This window comes from Elaeis guineensis, chromosome 15 (assembly GCF_000442705.2).
Source record: "Elaeis guineensis isolate ETL-2024a chromosome 15, EG11, whole genome shotgun sequence".
Lineage (NCBI taxonomy): Eukaryota > Viridiplantae > Streptophyta > Magnoliopsida > Arecales > Arecaceae > Elaeis > Elaeis guineensis.
This window is the reverse complement of record NC_026007.2, coordinates 59,764,590-59,783,425: the sequence shown is the minus strand read 5'-3', so window position 1 is coordinate 59,783,425 and position 18,836 is coordinate 59,764,590. Positions and strand designations below refer to the sequence as shown.

The following is an 18,836-nucleotide window of genomic DNA, read 5'->3' as shown; positions in this document are numbered from 1 at the left end:
AGTTTGAGCAGCATGAGACTTTGTCACTGGAAATTGGGTCCGTTTCACCTAATTATTTCCCTTCTTCACCAGTCCTTGTAACCTAAGACATCATTTGATCTTATTCTACAGAACTCAGTCCATTCTTATCTCAATTTATTAAAGTTTTTAATAGCTTTTCAAATAAGCTGAATCTATGGTTCTGCACTTTTAGTTCATGAATAGCTTACTTTTACTTGCTTTTAAACAAAACTGTGGAATAATAATGGTTGCAAGGAGAATTCTTTCATTGGAGTTGTATTCTGTTCTACATTCTCAGGAGACATTTTCTGCCCTCTGTAGCTGTTGCTAGATTTTCTTTTTGGATTGTTCAGATGATCTTTGCATCACAAAACTCACACTACAAAGTAGGAAATCCATAAGCTATGATTTGGGTTTAGAATAAAATGAATTTGTTAAGAATTTTGAAGGCTTGAGACAAGCATAATATTGGATTCTTGGACTAGATCATTGGAAAGTGGTTCATTGGCCCTTTGTTAGCGAACACGGGCCGCGTTTGATACAAACTTGTACGAACTATTAGACATGAGTCCACAAGTGTTGTATTGAGGTTTCCTTATGCTCACCTCGCTGTGATATTGTGAATTCATGAAATGAAGAATGCTGGAGATCAAATACTGCATCTTTCTCGGATTAAAAAACCATGCTGAATTAATTATAAAAACAATGTTTTTGATTTAACCAGATAATAGGAATGGTATACTAATTATTGGTTACACAATAATAATAATAATTGTGATTATGACATCATCTTTCTTTATTTGCATGCCCGAGTTGATAAATTTAATATAAAATGTCCAATTTTTTATCTGATCTTGTTAAGGAGTTTTAAGATGGCATTTTCTCCCCCTCAAGTGAAAGCACAAATATCCTAAATAAATACTGGGCTTGTCTAAAATTTGTATGCCTGGTCCTTTCTTTGCTTACCATTTGACAATTAACCGTAGCCGTTATGTTTACTCCAAACCAGGCTCAGCCATGTGGATGCCACATATATTGGGCCAAGTTCAAAATCAGCCCAAATATTCCCATCATATTTGTAATTTTAAAATTTGTCTAGCATCTGGAAGAGATACTTAAATACGCTCAAGATAAAGTTATTTATTACATCAACAAAATTGTGTCTTAAAAGTATCAACATAAAAAAATGCTGATCTTTAAAGCGTGTAGATATTCTAAACAAAATGTCTTGATTAAAATATTAAGTTTATTAGTCAAATATGAGAAATATTTGTATCTTAATATAAGGATATCCAAGAGTATTACGCTATATTTAGGACTGCCTGCTTCTTATCTAGGGTGGCAATTTTTGATATCACCCACGAATCCGCACGAACCCGACATGCAATTAAGCGATTTCGGGTTGGGCTTACATGGATCGGGTAGAAAACAGGTCGATCTGATTATGATCCATACAATTTCGTGTCATTCGTGGGTTGACCCACGAATCTGAATACGACCTGTATAATCTATTTTATATTTTTATAAATTTATTAAAAAAATAAAATTATTTTTATCAAGTTTATAACAACTCTAAATCCTAACGACATCTAATCTCAATCTAACCCTCACCCCAAAGATTCACAGCCGCACCCCACTCTCTGCTTCTTCTATTCTTAGTTTCTCTGTAGTCTCTCTCTCTCTCGCGCCAAGTGGACCAAGTGTGACCTTTGCAGCTTTGCCAATTACTACTCCTATTTATCATCCTAACATCAATAAGGGAAGAAAAAAAAAATTATGATTAATAATAATAGCTATAAATTTAAGGTACTGCACACCTAAGTAAATAACTATTATAAGCTTACTCTTTCAACAATTTTTTTTAATTTATTATTATTTTTTTAAAGTTATTATAGTTTAATATTTATTATATTTGTACTTGATACAATGTAAAAGTCATTTTTGTTTATAGGTGTTTGTGTAGGATGTGTTCCTTGTATTTCGCTAGATTGATTCGATGTTAAAATTTCGTTGATTTGTGAAATTTAAGTATAGATATATTAGTGGTATGATTCAATTACTGTTACATTGAAATGGATTTTTATTTATGATTGATGCTAGTTTTTATATATATATTTAGTAGGTTTGTTGTATCATCACTATGAGTTTTTGTTGGATCTTGTTTGATTTCTTTAAAGATTTTATTATTTTTTCAAAATTTATATATTAATTTATTAATTATGTCATAAACAGATTATACGAGTAATCCGCTTAAAAAGTTATCTATGTATGGATTATGAATCTCAACCTATTTAATAAACATGTCGGATTTGGATTTATGTTATATGGGTTGGGTCATAGATGGGTCAACCCATTTATGACCCGTCAACCCATTTTGCCACCCCTAGGACCTATCATATTAACAACTTTACTATATACAACACATGCGAGAGATGCGCATGCCACGGGGTTTTTATATCTTTTCTAATACTAGCATATTGGCACATGTAAATAAATATTTAGAAACAAAAACTTTTGAGATTTATCTATGATCTAATTGAACTGGTGTCGTAAAATTCCAAATAAGATAAGGTTGATTAGATTTAGTCAAAGAGAGGTAGTTAAGCAAGAACACAATTTTTTAGGATTTGAATTAATAAACTATTTACTCCTTTTAATTAAGATTTATTTAAAAATTAATAAAATTTTTAAGTAAAAAATTTGATATATCCATGCATCCAACTCCCTTTTGTGATTTGTAAGCAATCTTCTTCTTTATTTCTTTCTCTCTTCTTGAGAGAGAGAGAGAGAGAGAGAGAGATCCTCATGTCTAGATTTTTCTTGGAGAGAGAGAGAGAGAGAATGGGAGGGAGATCCTCATGTCTAGATTTTTCTTGGAGATGTACCATCCAAACTAGGACTTTTAGTAGCCAAGCAAAGAGATGTGACCAATAGCGCAAGCCCGATTGGCTGCGCATGCAAGACACTTTATCCTATCAATTCAGAGTTGATTTTGTGGTCAAATTTTGCAGGCTTCCAATCGTTAACACAGAGGGGAGGCTGCAATGAGAGGACTTTCAGAATACAAGAGGTGAGATGCATTATAGTTACCTGATATTTACTAAATCATGAACGAATTGCAAAATATTATGAATTGAACAGGTTCTGGATATAGTTGGTCCAATATACAATGGGGAAAAAAGCTTTATTAGATATGTTCTATATGAAAAAGATATGATTAATTCATTCAATCTCTACTTATTGCCTTCTTACTGTCTACTGAAAAGACATAATTGATTCAAATCATTTTATCAAAAGACTTTCTATAACTTAAAACAAAATTCGATAATTAATTATATAAATTGTAAAAAGGAAGTTTTCTCATCCTAGTCTAAACAAATCCATTTTGTTAGGAAGGCAAATTGCAAGTTCTGAACTGAATCCTAAACCACCGAAATATACAACTATTAGATGCATTCTTCCAAATAGATATGGTCATGTTGCATCATGGTTAACACTCACATGAAGTGATATGATCATTAAAATTAAATGTTTTCATTGAAGAATCCGAACACTATCCAGTTTGCTATTGTTAAAATATTTGCACCTGTTTGCTGAAACATGCTTTTAATGCATTCCTATTCATTTTCCAGTTGTAGAACACTTGGGTCGCTTTCATGTAATATGAACTAGAGCTTGCCTCTCATGTGGTCGCCTTATTAAATTCATACAGGCACATTCATTGAGAGGGACAAGAATAAAAATCCTCTGATGCACACACCAAAGAAGATTATCCGGAGCCAGCCTCCATTTTGCCATGTATCCCATTACAACCATCTTCAAATGAAAAGCAAAAAATTAAAGCAGCATGGGACTCCTAACAAAGTCCATCCATCCCATGACTTTAAAGAAAAAAATGCATATGTGAAGCATCCGTTCTGCCCATATCTCTTCTTTCTGACAAGTTATTCGTCTGTGAGACCTTCTTTCTTCCTGAGTCCCTTTCGAATATGTATCATTTAGATGTAAATTTTATACTTGTGAATATCATATTCTAAAAATTGTATATCAATTTATCTAGAAATGTATATTAAATTACTGGATGATTGATTTAGTAATTTAATTTTGTTCAAGGGGCAAGATGTGGATTTTTTTTTCTTTTTCCTTCGAGTGTGGTTCAAGACCGTTGATAAACACAAATGTCGAGCAATGACCTTGTCTCTTATATTTTCCAAAATGATGAAAGCAAATCCTTAAAGCATAAGGGGTCTCTTTGAACCATGAAGTCACTGTTTTAATCCATCTCTTTACCCCATGGGTGAAGGTCCCTCTAGTTTGCAATATGGACTTTGTATTCACCCTACCTGCTGATCTTTGAAGCTGCATTTTTTTTTTCTTAATTTAATCTTAGGTGGGACCTCTCCTTATTTTTATCATGGAAAAAAAGAGAAATGCAGGCAAATCATCAAGTCCTTGAGCGGTCATTTTTCCTGCACCTACAGGTACAGCAAGATCTGCAGTAGATTAGCATGGCAAATTGAGAAACAAGCAGCAGTTCGATGGCTTGGCATGAATCTTAGTTTATTATCATATGAGAGAAGAATATGGTACATGAAAGCGAAAGATGATCCATGATGACTCTCATCTTTTACTTCCAAGAAATATATAAAACATTGCTATGAGAACAACAAGCTTCATAAATAGAACTTGGCATGTTCAAGTCCGTGATAGGCAAAAGTTGCGGATCTCGTATGTGTAGGAGATATTTCTACATTAGTTATCATAAAAAAAGAAGATATTTTCATATTATTTTTTGAGAGACATGGTGAGAATTTGCTGCATTATTTGTCTAGGAGTACTTAATGCTAAATGATAAATTTTGATAAAATTATGAACCTTCTTTACTAAGCATGATCTAAACATTTTATACCGTGATAATTCCATTTCATTATGTTTATAGCATATATTCTCGCATATTTCTTTCTTTAGTTATATCTATTTCGTTCAAAATATTATGAAATACTTGATTTTGTCTTATTTTATGTATTATTTTAGGATTTTTTTCATGTCATATTCAACATTTAATCAAAAGTATATATAATACCTTATCGTACTGCTATTTACAAATTGATCTATAAAATATCTATCTAAATTGCAAATATGGCTTTTTATTAACTTTCCATCATCCTAAACTAACCTGGTCCCTAGTTATGCGAACCAAGATCAGTAAATAATTATTTTATTCTTGGATACTCAACTTAGGTTAATAAATATTAAAATCTTTCTCGTCTTATGTTATAAGGACTCGTGTGATCGTGTATTTAGTCCTATATTAATTATGCACGGAATAGATTTTGAGTACTTAGAGGACCGATGAATCAACATAATACATTTCGATTAATCTTTTTTGTTGAGGTTCTAGATTGCTATAAATAATATCAAAATAAACTCAATTCAATGTTTATATAAATGAGGGATATTGCAGCATAGGTCTGTTCGGACTGATCTTAAATTGATTATAATGTTTGTTGATTGAATTTGTAGTATTTGTTATTAGATTTAAATGGATTTGAACTTTTTGTCTAACGAAGATGCCAAAATTTAAAAGGGAGAAGTATATAAAGACTTATACGAATATGTGTTTAGTTCTATATTGATTATGGACTAGATAATTTTAGATATTTGTATAGAATCAAAAATTTAAATAATATTTTATGGCTAATTTTTCTATAGATGAGATCCTGAGTTGCTACATATATCATTTTTAAATAAGAAAAAACTTTCCTCTTATTGTTTTTCCCTCATTGTCTTTTGTACAGAGTTATATATATTCGGATTTGAAGTGGATTTTACCCTTATTCAGATGGATTAAATATTGAAGGTGATATGTCCCATATGCCCTACCTCCCCCCCCACCCCAACCCAACACCACACAAAAAAATCTTCTTAGTTTAACAGTCCATTCCATTGTCCCATCCGTTATTTGTCCTCTTCTTTTTGAGTAGAGATCCGTCATTTGTCATCGATCCCACCTCTGCTGCACCATTTCAAACTTTTTGTTCTCTCTTCCTCTCGGTTGTTTCTAAAACTGCTCTTCTACAAGGTTGCTGCCAAATCCTCAAGGCAGCCACTTTGGTGTTCCTGTATCCTTTTTGATCTAAACATGATAAAAGTTTGGTGATTAACACATCCCTTTGCATCAAAAAAAAAAAAAAAATCTTCCATCTGCTTACGTCTTAATCTAAAGATATTCTTGATAGTGATGTCGATATATGGGTCAATATAGAAAGCATGGCATGAACATTAGTGTCTTGGTCCATGATAGAGGCATGAGAAGGATACCTACTCTGAAAGAGTGGAAAAACCCTGGTAGCAAATGATGTAACAAGCCAAGTGGATTTCTGCTGCGATATTATCATAAAACTAGAACATTTTTGCCCCGACCAAACTTGAAAAATTATAGATGAATTCTTCGTTTCTGGGACCAATTATATAAAGCCTCCTTTTATACAGTTAATATTAAGTAATGCATGTATTTATATTAACTAATTTTTTGCACACTTCTGCAAATTTAATAATATAGAAAATTTGTAATATTAAGTAATGCTATGGAACTTTATATTATTTATCCAACTTGTGCAAGTTTATTTTCAGAAAAGACAGCACTAGTAGAAATACAAGCCTCTAACATTGATAGTTGTTCCACATGCTAGCATGTTAAGGATTAGAAAAATAGAAATGTTACAAGTTCAGAAAAGAAAATTTAGATTAAAACATTCATTTAAATATGGATATCGGTTAGGATTATCCACAGGCACTCCATACCTCCAATGACATATTTATAACTTTTTGCTTGCTAGTTGTTAGGTATGTTAGACGCCCATGCAATTTTCAAAGGTTTAAGTGTTAAAAAATATCAAAGGATTAAACAAGTTGAAGAGAGTGAAAGGAGAGTCCTTATCATTTGATTGCCAAAAAAGATTAGGCAACCATAAATATGGTGGGGCAGATCATACTTTGTGCCTTGGGTTCTAACAGTGCAAGAAATAGGTGTGGTGTTGAAGATCTCAAGAAAATGGACCCTACCTACAACCTCCCCATTTGTTCTGCCCCCCACCATTCCTCTCCTTTAACATAAAGCTAAAGCAATTGTGCCTACTGTAACCCTCCACCCTTCGATCATATCGGGATGCATGCCCATGTCCATGATCATGTACGAGCACACATGCCAATGTATACAAGTAACAAATGATTGTCAGAATTAGATCTATTACATAAAACCATTACTTGAAGCATGCAGCATAATCAGCCGGAGATTTATACTTAAACTATTACCATTTGCTTGGTGGCCTAACAATACTTTAATTACCACTTGGTTTGTTGCAAGATAATGTAGACAATCTGTTGCCCAATTATCTATTTCCTTTTTCGCAAGCTTATTTGGTGTGGTTGATGCATGATGTTGCAACTTGTGTGATAGAGTCCAGTGGTTTCAACCCTGAGAAACCAATATCCCAAGTGATGCATGCATTATGTATTTCAGCAGTTCTCAATATATATATTTTTTAATTTTTGAGTAAATTATAAAAGTTCTTTCCAAGATTAAAAGTAAACTATACTAACATGCAATAATTTTAAATATTTATATTTATTCCTCTAAGATTTATTTTTATCTAACACTTTAACTCGTAACTTAGCAGAATGTTAGTCAAATCGTTAATCTTAAATTGAACCTAAATATCATATTGGAAAAAAAAAATCAAAAATAACCAAAATAACCTTAAGTAAGGATATAAGAAAACTTGAGTATTATCCTCTTCATTTAAAAATAATTTCATTTTTTTATATAAAATAAATGATTTTACTTATATTGTTAATTTAATAAATATAAATATCAAAGAGATTTTTTGTAATTTACTCCTTATTTTCGAGGCAATTTCCATGCAATCTCAGGTTAACAACTCTCTCCCTGAGTACAGTCGGTCCATAAGCTTTATATTGTTGTCTGATAGTCATCGTATTATTGCAGTCATAATCAAATTAGAGTAAGTGCACGACTTTGGCACCTAAAGTAAACGAATAAAGCAGAATGACAAATAGTATATTGGTTTGAAGGAATAAGTGGGTTGGCTAAACAACTGGATCTTACGCATACGTGACTATTAACTTCAAAACCAAACCATATCTAAAATTTAAATTCATGAGTTAGATAATTCCATTCAAGAGTAGATCTTTAAGAGATTGGACCCACCCTACCATGATGAGAAACCAAATAGACTTACTTTATTGGATGTAACAACAGTAGATTCCTTTAATCTAAATCTTGACCCAATCTAATGTGAGCCAAAAGATATCAAGGAATGTGTTAGATTTCAATCTAATCTTTGAACCCCGATGAATCTAGACAGAGTTGGACTTGAACCCGACATGATCTACTAGTTGTGCGCTGTATGGATCCAAAAAAGATTAGCAACATATGTGTGCAGGATGGCACAAGGCAAGTCATTTTCTAAGAGTTGATGCAAATGGGGCAATTTGAAGATTGAGATGGGTGCAAGTTCCAGCTTGCTACAGCCTTTTGGACTCAAGTAAGAGCGCATGCAAGCGGATCCATCAATCAGCTGTCACACATAAGATAAAGAGACCAATCATATAAGCATGAAAGATGCCACGTGGCATCCATCCCATCTTGCATGTCAGGGGAAACATGCACCAACTGCGTTGTACCAATTTAATTAAAACATTGGTATATGGAGAGGGACCATCTAAGAATATGAGAGTATATTCCAAGGATTTTATTGAGACATCTCATCGTCAAAGTGATCCAGTGGACATCCTACGGCTCATGATGAGGTTACGTTCGGCCTACCTTTCTGACGAAGATGCCCCTACCATTAGACTCCCCCCTTCAGCGGGACACGTGGCGGTGATCGCCCGGATTCCAGTCACCTGACCGGGACGTTTGAGGCGGGGCGCGTATTGTTTGAAACGTGGCGCGACGAGGAGGTCGCTTTCCGTCCTCCCACGTCAGCAGCAATGACGTGTCCGGCAGGCTATCTGAAGAAGATCTCGTGGCGACATCGTGCGCGGGCGGCGACAAAAACTGGGTGACGTCACGGGATGTCCTTGCGGATCGAGAGCTCGACACGTATCAGTCAGCGGGCAAGTTGCCCTTTCGGATGAGCTGTTGTGGGGTCCGCGGGGCTGGAAATACACGTGTCCAGAGGCGCCCTGTCTGTACACGTGGCAGCAGATGCTGCACCCTCGCGCCTTTAAAGTCGGCCGGTGGGCCCCGCTTCGTGTCAGAAAAGATAAAGTAGTACGTGTTCGGCCTTACGACCGCTCTCCCGCCCTCTAAATCCTTGCCGATCTCCCCGGTTTTTGGTCCCGACCTACTCGGCGACTCAGGGCGCGACTCGCCCAGACCGCTCAAAACTCGGCAACTGGATCTTTTCCTGTCAGTCCACCGCACCGAATGCCTGACAACGTCCTTAAAGAAGCAATATTATACTGCACAACAAGTTAGTAATGTCGCTATTTTTTATATCATCTTTTCTAGTATTTGTACGGCATTTGGGTCTTTTAGTAGCATTTATTTTGCTGAGGAGATAACGTTTCGGATATAACAGTTGCAGGGGGAATGGCTGCGTTATTGAAACGTTAAACCTTAGATGATCAAGTTTCTATACTGAGCAAACGGTGTGGGAATCCAAAATGCTTCCCAACGCGTGATCTGGCGACGAGGAGTGCCAGCATAGACAATTTTGTACGGTAGCAAGCGCATCCGTCCACGTTTCATGATGGACTGACGGGAGAAAATCCGACGGTGATCCTTCTACCGCATAGAAATTGTTATGGGTTGTGAAAAGGCAAGATTTGAATTAATTCGTGATGGAAGACAGCTAGGCTTTTTAAAAGAGAGAGCGAAACGTCGCCACTTTGCGACGCCGATCGGATAAAAGAGCGACACGTGTGCGGCGGAGCGAGGCCTCTGCCGTGGCGACACGTGTCCGGCGATGGCCGATGCCCGCTCGCGAGCTCGAAGCATGGCGCCGCTTGTTCGGCGACAACTCCGGCTATTGGCTCCGCCACGTGTCCACCCTCTCGCCCTCCAACCCGACACGTGGCGTAGGATAGCAAACGCAGGCTACGAGGATGGGTATTTCGGGAATCCCACAAAATTTCCCAGGGGCGCTAAGAGAGGAGCTCTCCCCCTCTCTCTCCCTCCAATTCCATCTATGTTCCAATCTTTCATCGTTCTCCCAACTCTTTAATGGCTTCTCTCTTCGATTCCTCTTTTCGATATTGCTTTCCCGTTCTCTTCGATCGATAGGAGAACTCTTGATCTTTTTTCTCTTTCTCTCTCTCTTTTTCTCTCGTCTCATGGCTTCTATGCTCTGTTTCGCGATTTTTCTTCATTTTTCTTCAAATATCCCGTAAAATCATGAATCAAAGCCGAATCTGGAATCACGAATTCTTATATTTCGGTGAAATGGTTAAACCTGTGGGAAAAAGGCAATATTTTTGGGTAGAAATCGTGTAGTTTCTTCTGTGGTTGAAGAAATCGTGCAGGTTTTTCGCTTTTTTTCCTTGTTTTTTATTTGTTAGTTCTTTAGTTCCTTGTGTTGTTGTTCTGGTTCAATGAAGGAAGAGACGACAGAGGGGGAAATACAGCGGATTTGTTCGCGGAATGAGAGCTATTCGAGAGATTTCTTGAAACGATTCTCCGGGAATATATTAGCCGAAGAGCAGCCGGAGGCCACCGGCGGGGACTCCGACGAGATCGAGCTCAGCCTCGGGCTCTCCCTCGGCGGGTGCTTCGGTGCCGACCACAAAGGGAAGAAGCTGGTCCGCTCCTCCTCGATCGCCTCCTTCTCGTCGTCACCGAGAGAGCCCGAGTTCCCGGTGATCACCGCCCTCTCCAGGACGAGCTCTCTTCCAACTGAGACGGAGGAGGAGAGGAGAAAGAGAAAGGAACTCCAGAGCTTAAAGAGGATGGAGGCGAAGAGGAAAAGGTTGGAGAAGAGGAATTCTTTGAAACAGGGGAGGAGAGTGGATGAAGAAGGGGAGAAAAGGCGGAGCTTGGCAGCGCCGGTGGTGATGAAGGTGGGGAAGTTTGAGGGTGCACTCAATGGGTGCCATGGATTTTCCGGTGGCGGTCACTTTGGAGGGTTGATGAATGGGGCCGCTCCTCCGGGGACGCCTGGGTGGGCGCCGGGCTCCGGCAGGGTGGTTTCTCGGCAGATGTCGCAGGGATCGATTGGTTCGCAGGGGAGCAGCTCTTCCGGCATGTCCGAGTACGATAGCCGGCCGATGCAAGGTGCAAGATCTTGTCTTGCTTCAAAATTTATGTTCATGGTATCATTCTTGAGTTATTGCTGAATTGCTTAAGAAGAAATGGTTCTTTTTCTCTTGAATTTTGTTGGTAGTGAATAATTGTGAAGCATCACTGTTAGTTAATTGGTCGTTGTTTGAGGTTGGCACGGTCGGAATTTTAAGGTACGTGGGTCTACTGTTTAATTAGGTACTGGGGTTGGGGAGAAAAACATTGCTTGATGGCTTTATTTCCCACTACATGTAGAATTATATAGGAGGGTGATTAGGTCGAGCCATAATGGTTAATGTGAAATGTTTTTTTTTTTTGAGTGCTTTATGTTAAAATGATTTTGTTCTTGATTTGTAAAATGTATAATTAATTATCTTTGAGAGGGTTTTACTTTTTACTACTTCCCTCTTCCACAATTCTTTCAACTATTTTTCTTTTGTTAAATTGGTTTTTTTTTTAGTATAGAATGCGCTAGTTATCAACCTTTTTTTCTTAGGAAATTATTTATTGATGGAAGGAGGATGGGTCTCTTTTTCGTTGTTTCAGTATTCTGATCTTTTTATTCTACTTTTTGGCTGCTAGCAGATGTTTACGTTTCTGTAACTTTTTCAGTGACTCGTTATATTTGATTCTTATTTGGTTTGGTATAATTTTATGGATCACTTGAATCCACAAGAGATTGGAAGGGAAAATTTTCAAGTTATTTAACTGATCTGATACCCAAGTGGGAATCACTGGAAGCTTCAAATATTTGCCTGTTGTCTAGCAGAAACTGTGCTTAATTTCGTAAGAAGTTGAGAGTTTATATGCTTTCCTTATGGCGGATTCTTTGCTATGACTGTAAGGCCTTACTCTTCTTATCCATCTGATGGAATTATACAGCAAGCTCTGGTGGATAATGATCTACCAGACCTCCATGTCGCATTCACGACAAATTTCCGACAGATATGTGACTTTTGCAATACCATTATACGAGGATCCAATGGAGATTGAGATTGGTAGACTGAAACCGTCGGTCAACGCCAGGCATCCTGTGTCAATGCCCTCTGTCCAATTATACCTGTAACCTATCTTCAAATCCTATTATCCAAATGCATTTGATGATTAGCAGAGTTTCTTTCCATTTCATGTTCATATCGGTGCCGAAGTACTAGCCACAAATGCCAAGAGTGTTGCATCTAGTATTCACTTCTAACTTACTATTTACCTAATAGAAACTACTTGATATAGGGAATATTCTTAGCAACTTGGGATGACATGTTTAGAAGTATCTCCATAATAATAAGGATAGCTTTTTTCCTTTTCTTTTCTTTTGAGGACATACAAGCATGAGGATGTTGGAGTGGCCTTATAAATACATATGGTATGAGCATATCTGTTCCTATATTTGACAGTTTGATCCCTTTCATTCATAAATTGATGGAGCATTTGTGCTCTAATCAGCAATTAAGCAAACCTCCAAAATGGATTCCTTTTTCGAATGGTGCCGTAACTTACCCCACTTGAGAGCAAGTGTTGGACAATTTTATTGAAATGTGTTGCTTTCTTCGTTTCAGTCAATTTCTGGTCACTTTTATGTTTTATGTTTTGCCAAATTTACCTGAAGACAAGGGGATTTATCCACATCTATGATGTTTATATTTCAATTGCCAATGACATAAGCCTCCATTGTATTTGTTTCGCAGGGTTCGACATCTCTGGGTTCAGCAGTTGCACTGAAGCCAGGAGTTCCTTAACAATCCGGTCATTGCCAGAAAATTCCAATCATAAAATGGCAGCCACCCCTCCAACAGCAATTGTTGGAAAAGCTGTCGGCTCTGTCGGAGGAGGGGAGGAGGATCCTCCAAAGAAGATCGCAAGGAGGGCCAGCGGGATGAAAGAGGTGGAGAGAAACATGATGGAAGAGATGCCTTGTGTGTCTACCAGGGGAGAGGGTCCTAATGGGAGAAGAATTGAAGGCTTCCTCTACAAATACAAGAAGGGAGAAGAGGTGCGAATAGTTTGTGTGTGCCATGGCAGCTTCCTCACCCCTGCCGAGTTTGTCAGACATGCCGGAGGCGGCGACGTCGCCCACCCTCTCAGGCATATTGTTGTGAACCCCTCACCACCTGCCTTCTTGTGATAATGTTTCCCTAATATGTCGACCCAAAAAGAAGTTTTATTTTTTCTCCTTTGTTTTTTGTTTGGTTCTTTTTCCTTCTTTGGCATGGAAGAGTGGAGGTTTCTCCTTGTGGATGAAGGGTGCTTTTATTCAAGGGGAAAGAAAAAAAAGGTAAATGAAGAGATTCTCGCATCCATCTTGACTCATGGGTTCTGTGTCTTTCTCCCTTTTACTGGATCTTTTAATGGTCTAAAGGAAGGGTTAATCAAGGATGTGTATATGGAGAAGAGTATCCTTAGTGTAGGGTGGTTTGATCAATAGGTTTCTTTGTTCCTTTGGTAGTTACTAGTTAGCAAACTGATTGGTAATGTGTTGGTTTAAGGACAGGTTATCTGTCCAAAAGCTACTTAACCAGATTAAATTTATTTCAGGGTGGAAAAAAGTCAATTATCAGAGTTTTCTTTTGCTTCTTTAAATAGTTTATCTCATTAATTATTGGAAATGTCGTTGAAGAAATGGATAATTTTAATGATGGTTACCGATGGTTTGTGAATAATTGAAATGCACTTTGAAATGGTTCATAAGCCAAGGGCCAGTTGGTCTATATACCACCTATGAGGTTGGTGAGGGTCATGTGAATGGCTTTAGTGTCTTGATACTTTAACGGTCTTAAAGTTGGTCCTCCTATTTGGAGTCTATTAGAATGGTTACAAGCATGGCAAGTGACACAAGGCTCCTGGTTAGGCAATATTTCTCTGACCACCATATTGAATTGGATGAAGAGGACTACCCTGCACCAATAGGTGTAGATTGCTGTGGTCTGAGCTTGCTTGATTTTAAAATATGATTTGAGGAAAATGTTTAGTTTTTCACTAACTTGGTTGCCTGATAAACAGTTACATTCTTCTTTTCATTAGCCATTCCAAGCTAATAAAAATTATAGTAATCGATTTGAACTGGGTTGGACAGGCTAAACTAAGCCCTCTGGTAAAACCTCTACTGTTTAAACGACCTGTTATATTGACAGCACTAAACAAGTTTTGAAGAATATTGTTTCTTCCAACAAAGGTTTTGAAGAGCATCGTTACGAGTATTACAGATAACAAAACAAGGAAGCTCTAGTATTAGGAATATTCAACACAACTAACCCTTTTAAGATTCATATAGAAGGCAAGAAAAGAGTGAAGCAAGCCAAAGCTTCAGGGGGAAAGAGATTAAAGCAGTAGAGGATGGGTTCTCTTTATAAGCCAAAAAACACAAATTCTTCTTTAAATCCTTCACTTTCCAGTATGTTTTCTATTTTAGAGTAGTCCCTTCTTTGGAGTATCAGTATATAGAAGTTCCATCTTAATGGCTATATTGTTTATTGCTTAATGGCTATATTGTTTATTCTATCTTTTCCTGTGCCACGGCTCACAATATATGTAACGCTGATTTCTTTGCCATTCCATTTGTTGGGTTCCATATGACCTTTGCCTGATACATTGCAGGCTCTGTCACTATGCTCCTGTTGTCAATTGCCAGTGTTTCTGTTGGAAGGCCTTTATATGATTACCCAAGTCTGAAACCAAAGCAACCTTTTGCAAACGTTTCGTCCTTTTAATATTGCATGGTGTGGATCGGATGGCGAATTTCCTGAATAAACTGCTGCAGGTTAATATCCTGAATAAATTGCACATTATACTTCATTTTCCTTTGAATCACTAGATCCAATTTTGAGAAGTTCTACTTGCTCAACGAGGTATTTTTTGTCTATAATAATGCACCTATAAGACTAAGGGCCATCGCATCATAATTGTATCCTATATGGATCGAGGAGATTAGCTTCTGATAAGTTTGTTGCACCTTTGCAAAGAGCCATCGAAGAAGGCACAGACTTCATACAATCCGATATACTTGCCACTAAAGATGAAACTCATTTGTATGCATGATGTTACCCTTCATGCTCCAACCGATGTAGCCGAGGGCAAAGCTTGCCAATTGTAAGAGGACTGAAAAAGGTCCAGGGAGTGAACATTATCAGATGGTTTCATGGTATTTGAACACTTGTTTGCATGGTTGTTGTTGGGTTTTTTCAAAATAAAGGAAGGAAAGGTTTTGTTTTAAATTAAAATAGCCAACAGTTGTGGTGGCTAGTTGGCTGGCCCCTTCCAAAAGATTGCTCTCCTGTCTGTAATTAAAGATTGTTCCTGTCTATAATTAAAGAATGTTCCTTTGTATTTTTGTTGTTTTGCAGGTTCACCCTTGCATACAGGGATGAGAATTCATTCTTAAATTTTGATTTCAACAAAGGACCATATGACAAGCATAACTACTAGATAAACTAGAGGTTCTCAAGGATTGCTTACGGATTTTCCGGGGAACCTCCATCGCTTCCAACAATTATCTATGTCCAATTCTTGTTTCTTGGGGGCCTTGGACATGATTGAGGAGGTGATTAATACCTACAAAGACCAGTGAAGAGAGCACATATTTATCTAGAATCTAGTGTTCATGCTGTAGCCTGGTCCAGTTGGTTTGGAGAAATGTTACTTCTATAATCTATAGAGCCAACTAGGTGTTCCATTTCCAATTATTTTGGTTCATTGTATAATTTTTAGCATTCATTGCGACATTGGCAAAATTCAGCATTGTGGATGAGTCTACAGATACAAAAGAATCTCGAATGAAGATCCTCTTTTTCTACTTCATGTTGGTCCAGTATCAGTTATTTCATACAGTAGTTTATTTGAAAAGTCTCAGCTTATTTTCTCTTTTTTTCTGTGGGTAAAAGAGAACTATTTACCAGTGGAGTTGCCAGCCATAGCAACTCAGTTCGAGTTAGCAAGGAGTGCTTTGTTCACCTCTGATATCTGCAGAAAAGAGAAGCACCAACCAATGCCATCGATGTGGTATCCAGATTCACCATAATGCTTCCTGTTTGTGAAACTGTTGAAGAGATTGCAACTAAAAACGGTTTATGGATCGAAAACTTCAGCTTCTGCGTTATCTGGTTTGGTAAACCCTCTCCAAAAGTTAATCAGGAAAAGTTTTTTTTTTTTTTTTTAATTTTGGATAACGTTTGTCTGAATGCTGCGCAGATGTTAAGGAAGCCTTGATTCTGTTTAAAGAGAGCTTTCGATAGAAACCACAATTTTGACCCACATGCCCTGTCCTGATTATTCCAACACAGCTTATTTGGCATTCATCTAGGCTACAACTAATGTGGATTCCTACAGTGAGAAAATCTCTACATTGTTCCACCTGAAAATTTACAACTTCGAGTAAAACAATAGCTCACATGAATTCAAGCAAGAATTTACAAACAAATAGCAATGCGTTTGTGTTTTCGCAACATGCATTCCTCCTAACTTTTATGAAACCAGATCATGATGACCAGTCAAGTCATGAGCTCTGAATGCTAAGAACCAGAATCGCCATGCTCTGTCCCAATTTTAATTAAAAGCAAATAAGATGCTTCAAAGACATCAATAAACTCATGTTTCTCAACTAAACTGACATATACACAACTTCACTGTTTATACATATAATAGAGGTGTTAAGCAGCTATCTTCACCAATAACAAGTCTCGAGCGTCAAAACACTAAGAGAACACGAGATGATAAAAGCATGGTGTTGTAAAGAATGATGTCAATATGCCTGACAGGATGAACAAAACCATATGAAATGTGCTCAGTACCTTTGAGTGTTCGAAAAAACCTCAGAAAATCAGTTGCAGACCACATTCATTTCATCATAACAAAGCAAAGAGTCTTTAAATGGCTCTTTATCTTAAATCAGGCCCTTAAGCATCACCTCGGGAGAACCAGCTGCTTCTCATTGCCAATCAGAGTCTCCAATGCAGAACATAACGGCAGATTGGCGACGAATCAATGTCTCCAGTGTCATCCACAAGCTTAATGGTGCCTGCTGGAACAAATAATAGTGATATTTGCTGAATTTACCAAGTCGAGGCAGACCACACCTTTTTGGATGCCTTCCATGTGGCTGCAAGGTGGTGACTACAACCTTTTTTACGTTCCTTTGTGAGCTGCAAGCTGACATCCAAAACAATAACTAAGAAAAAAGAGTTACAAGCTGACATGAACCATCTTGCGTGTTGCCTGCACATAGAATAGCATATTTGAACAAATTATGATAAGGGCGTGGGTGACAGAAACTAAGTTTTGTTATTCACCTAAATATTAAATGGTGAGTCTGTTTTATTATTTTCAGCCTTTTGGGAATATTGACTTACAATTATAGCTGTATCATTGTTCTGGAACGCTGCAACTCAAAATATCAAATCTGGAGGTTTTGAAAATAGAGAAACTGAGAATCTCTTAATATCTGGAAAAGGATCAAGAAATTAGGTGGTGAAATAATGTGGATGAATCCTATCCACTCATAGGATATACAAAGTTGTGGAAGTCGTGGAATTCAGAATAATCTCATGGACAAAATGTTAATACTCCTAAGGAAGAAGTTGCAATCAGAACTACCACACTGTGTTATCAGGGAATCAGTTGTCCATATGGACAATCATACTAGAAATCCCAAAGTGCTGGTAACCATCTGTAGAAGTGGAAAATAAGACTTTTTTCTCCATTTGATGTCAAAACCTCCATAAAAGTGACGTCAAATCTTCTTAAAAAAGTTTCTGAAATTTAGGAGATAAGTTCAAATCAAGAATGGATGGCAACTATCCTCAAATCGTAAAGCTGTATTTTGGAACTGTGAAACAGCTTCTAGATGCTAAGACCACTGACCATGCCAGGGTACTTCTCTCTCAAGTTTCGTGTCATTACCAAACTTTATTGTTTATATGAAAATGCTCATATTTCAAACAATAGAAGAATAAGCTAGGCAGAGGGTGCGATTTGGGACAACGATAAGCTTGTTCTATCGTGACCTTAATGTCCGGTATTCGAAACATGGAAACAACCTCTCCACATAGGAAGGTTAAGGCATACATGTGACCCTCCCAGACCCCGCAGTGGCAGAAGCCTCATGCACTAGATGCAGAAAGGAAATGCATATAGACCATGGAAATGAACAGATGACAATGATACATCATGCTGTGTCATTTTTCAGCATGTGTGCTGCAAAATATGCATATAGCCTAGAATAGAAGGCTCAATCCACCAACTCAACCCTAGAGGTCAAGAAGTTTATGCGGATGGCCAACAGGCTATCTAGACTATTCCATAATCCAAGAGATTTGTATCCAATAACCAACTTTCTCTGTCCACGCACCAAACCCATATAATTATTTTCCAAGCAATAATGTTGCTTGCATCAGGCCACGAGAAAATATGTCATTTATCAAAATAATTTACAAGAAAATATTTATACTACATAGGCAAGCATATACATGTCTACATTATAAACACAGTATGTGTTTATATGTTTGTATACACAGGTTTCTATAATCATGCAATTAAATGTATA

At 37.3% G+C, this 18,836-nt stretch overlaps 1 protein-coding gene across 1 annotated transcript; it reads left to right on the top strand.

Moving 5' to 3' along the window:
• The first annotated feature begins 10,163 nt into the window (after positions 1 to 10,163).
• On the top strand, positions 10,164 to 13,612 carry LOC105058091 (ninja-family protein AFP3). The gene is made up of 2 exons (XM_010940882.4): positions 10,164 to 11,299; positions 12,991 to 13,612. Exons 1-2 carry the CDS (start codon positions 10,621 to 10,623, stop codon positions 13,425 to 13,427), a joined length of 1,116 nt encoding a protein of 371 aa, XP_010939184.1. The 5' UTR covers positions 10,164 to 10,620; the 3' UTR covers positions 13,428 to 13,612.
• The last annotated feature ends 5,224 nt before the right edge of the window (positions 13,613 to 18,836 follow it).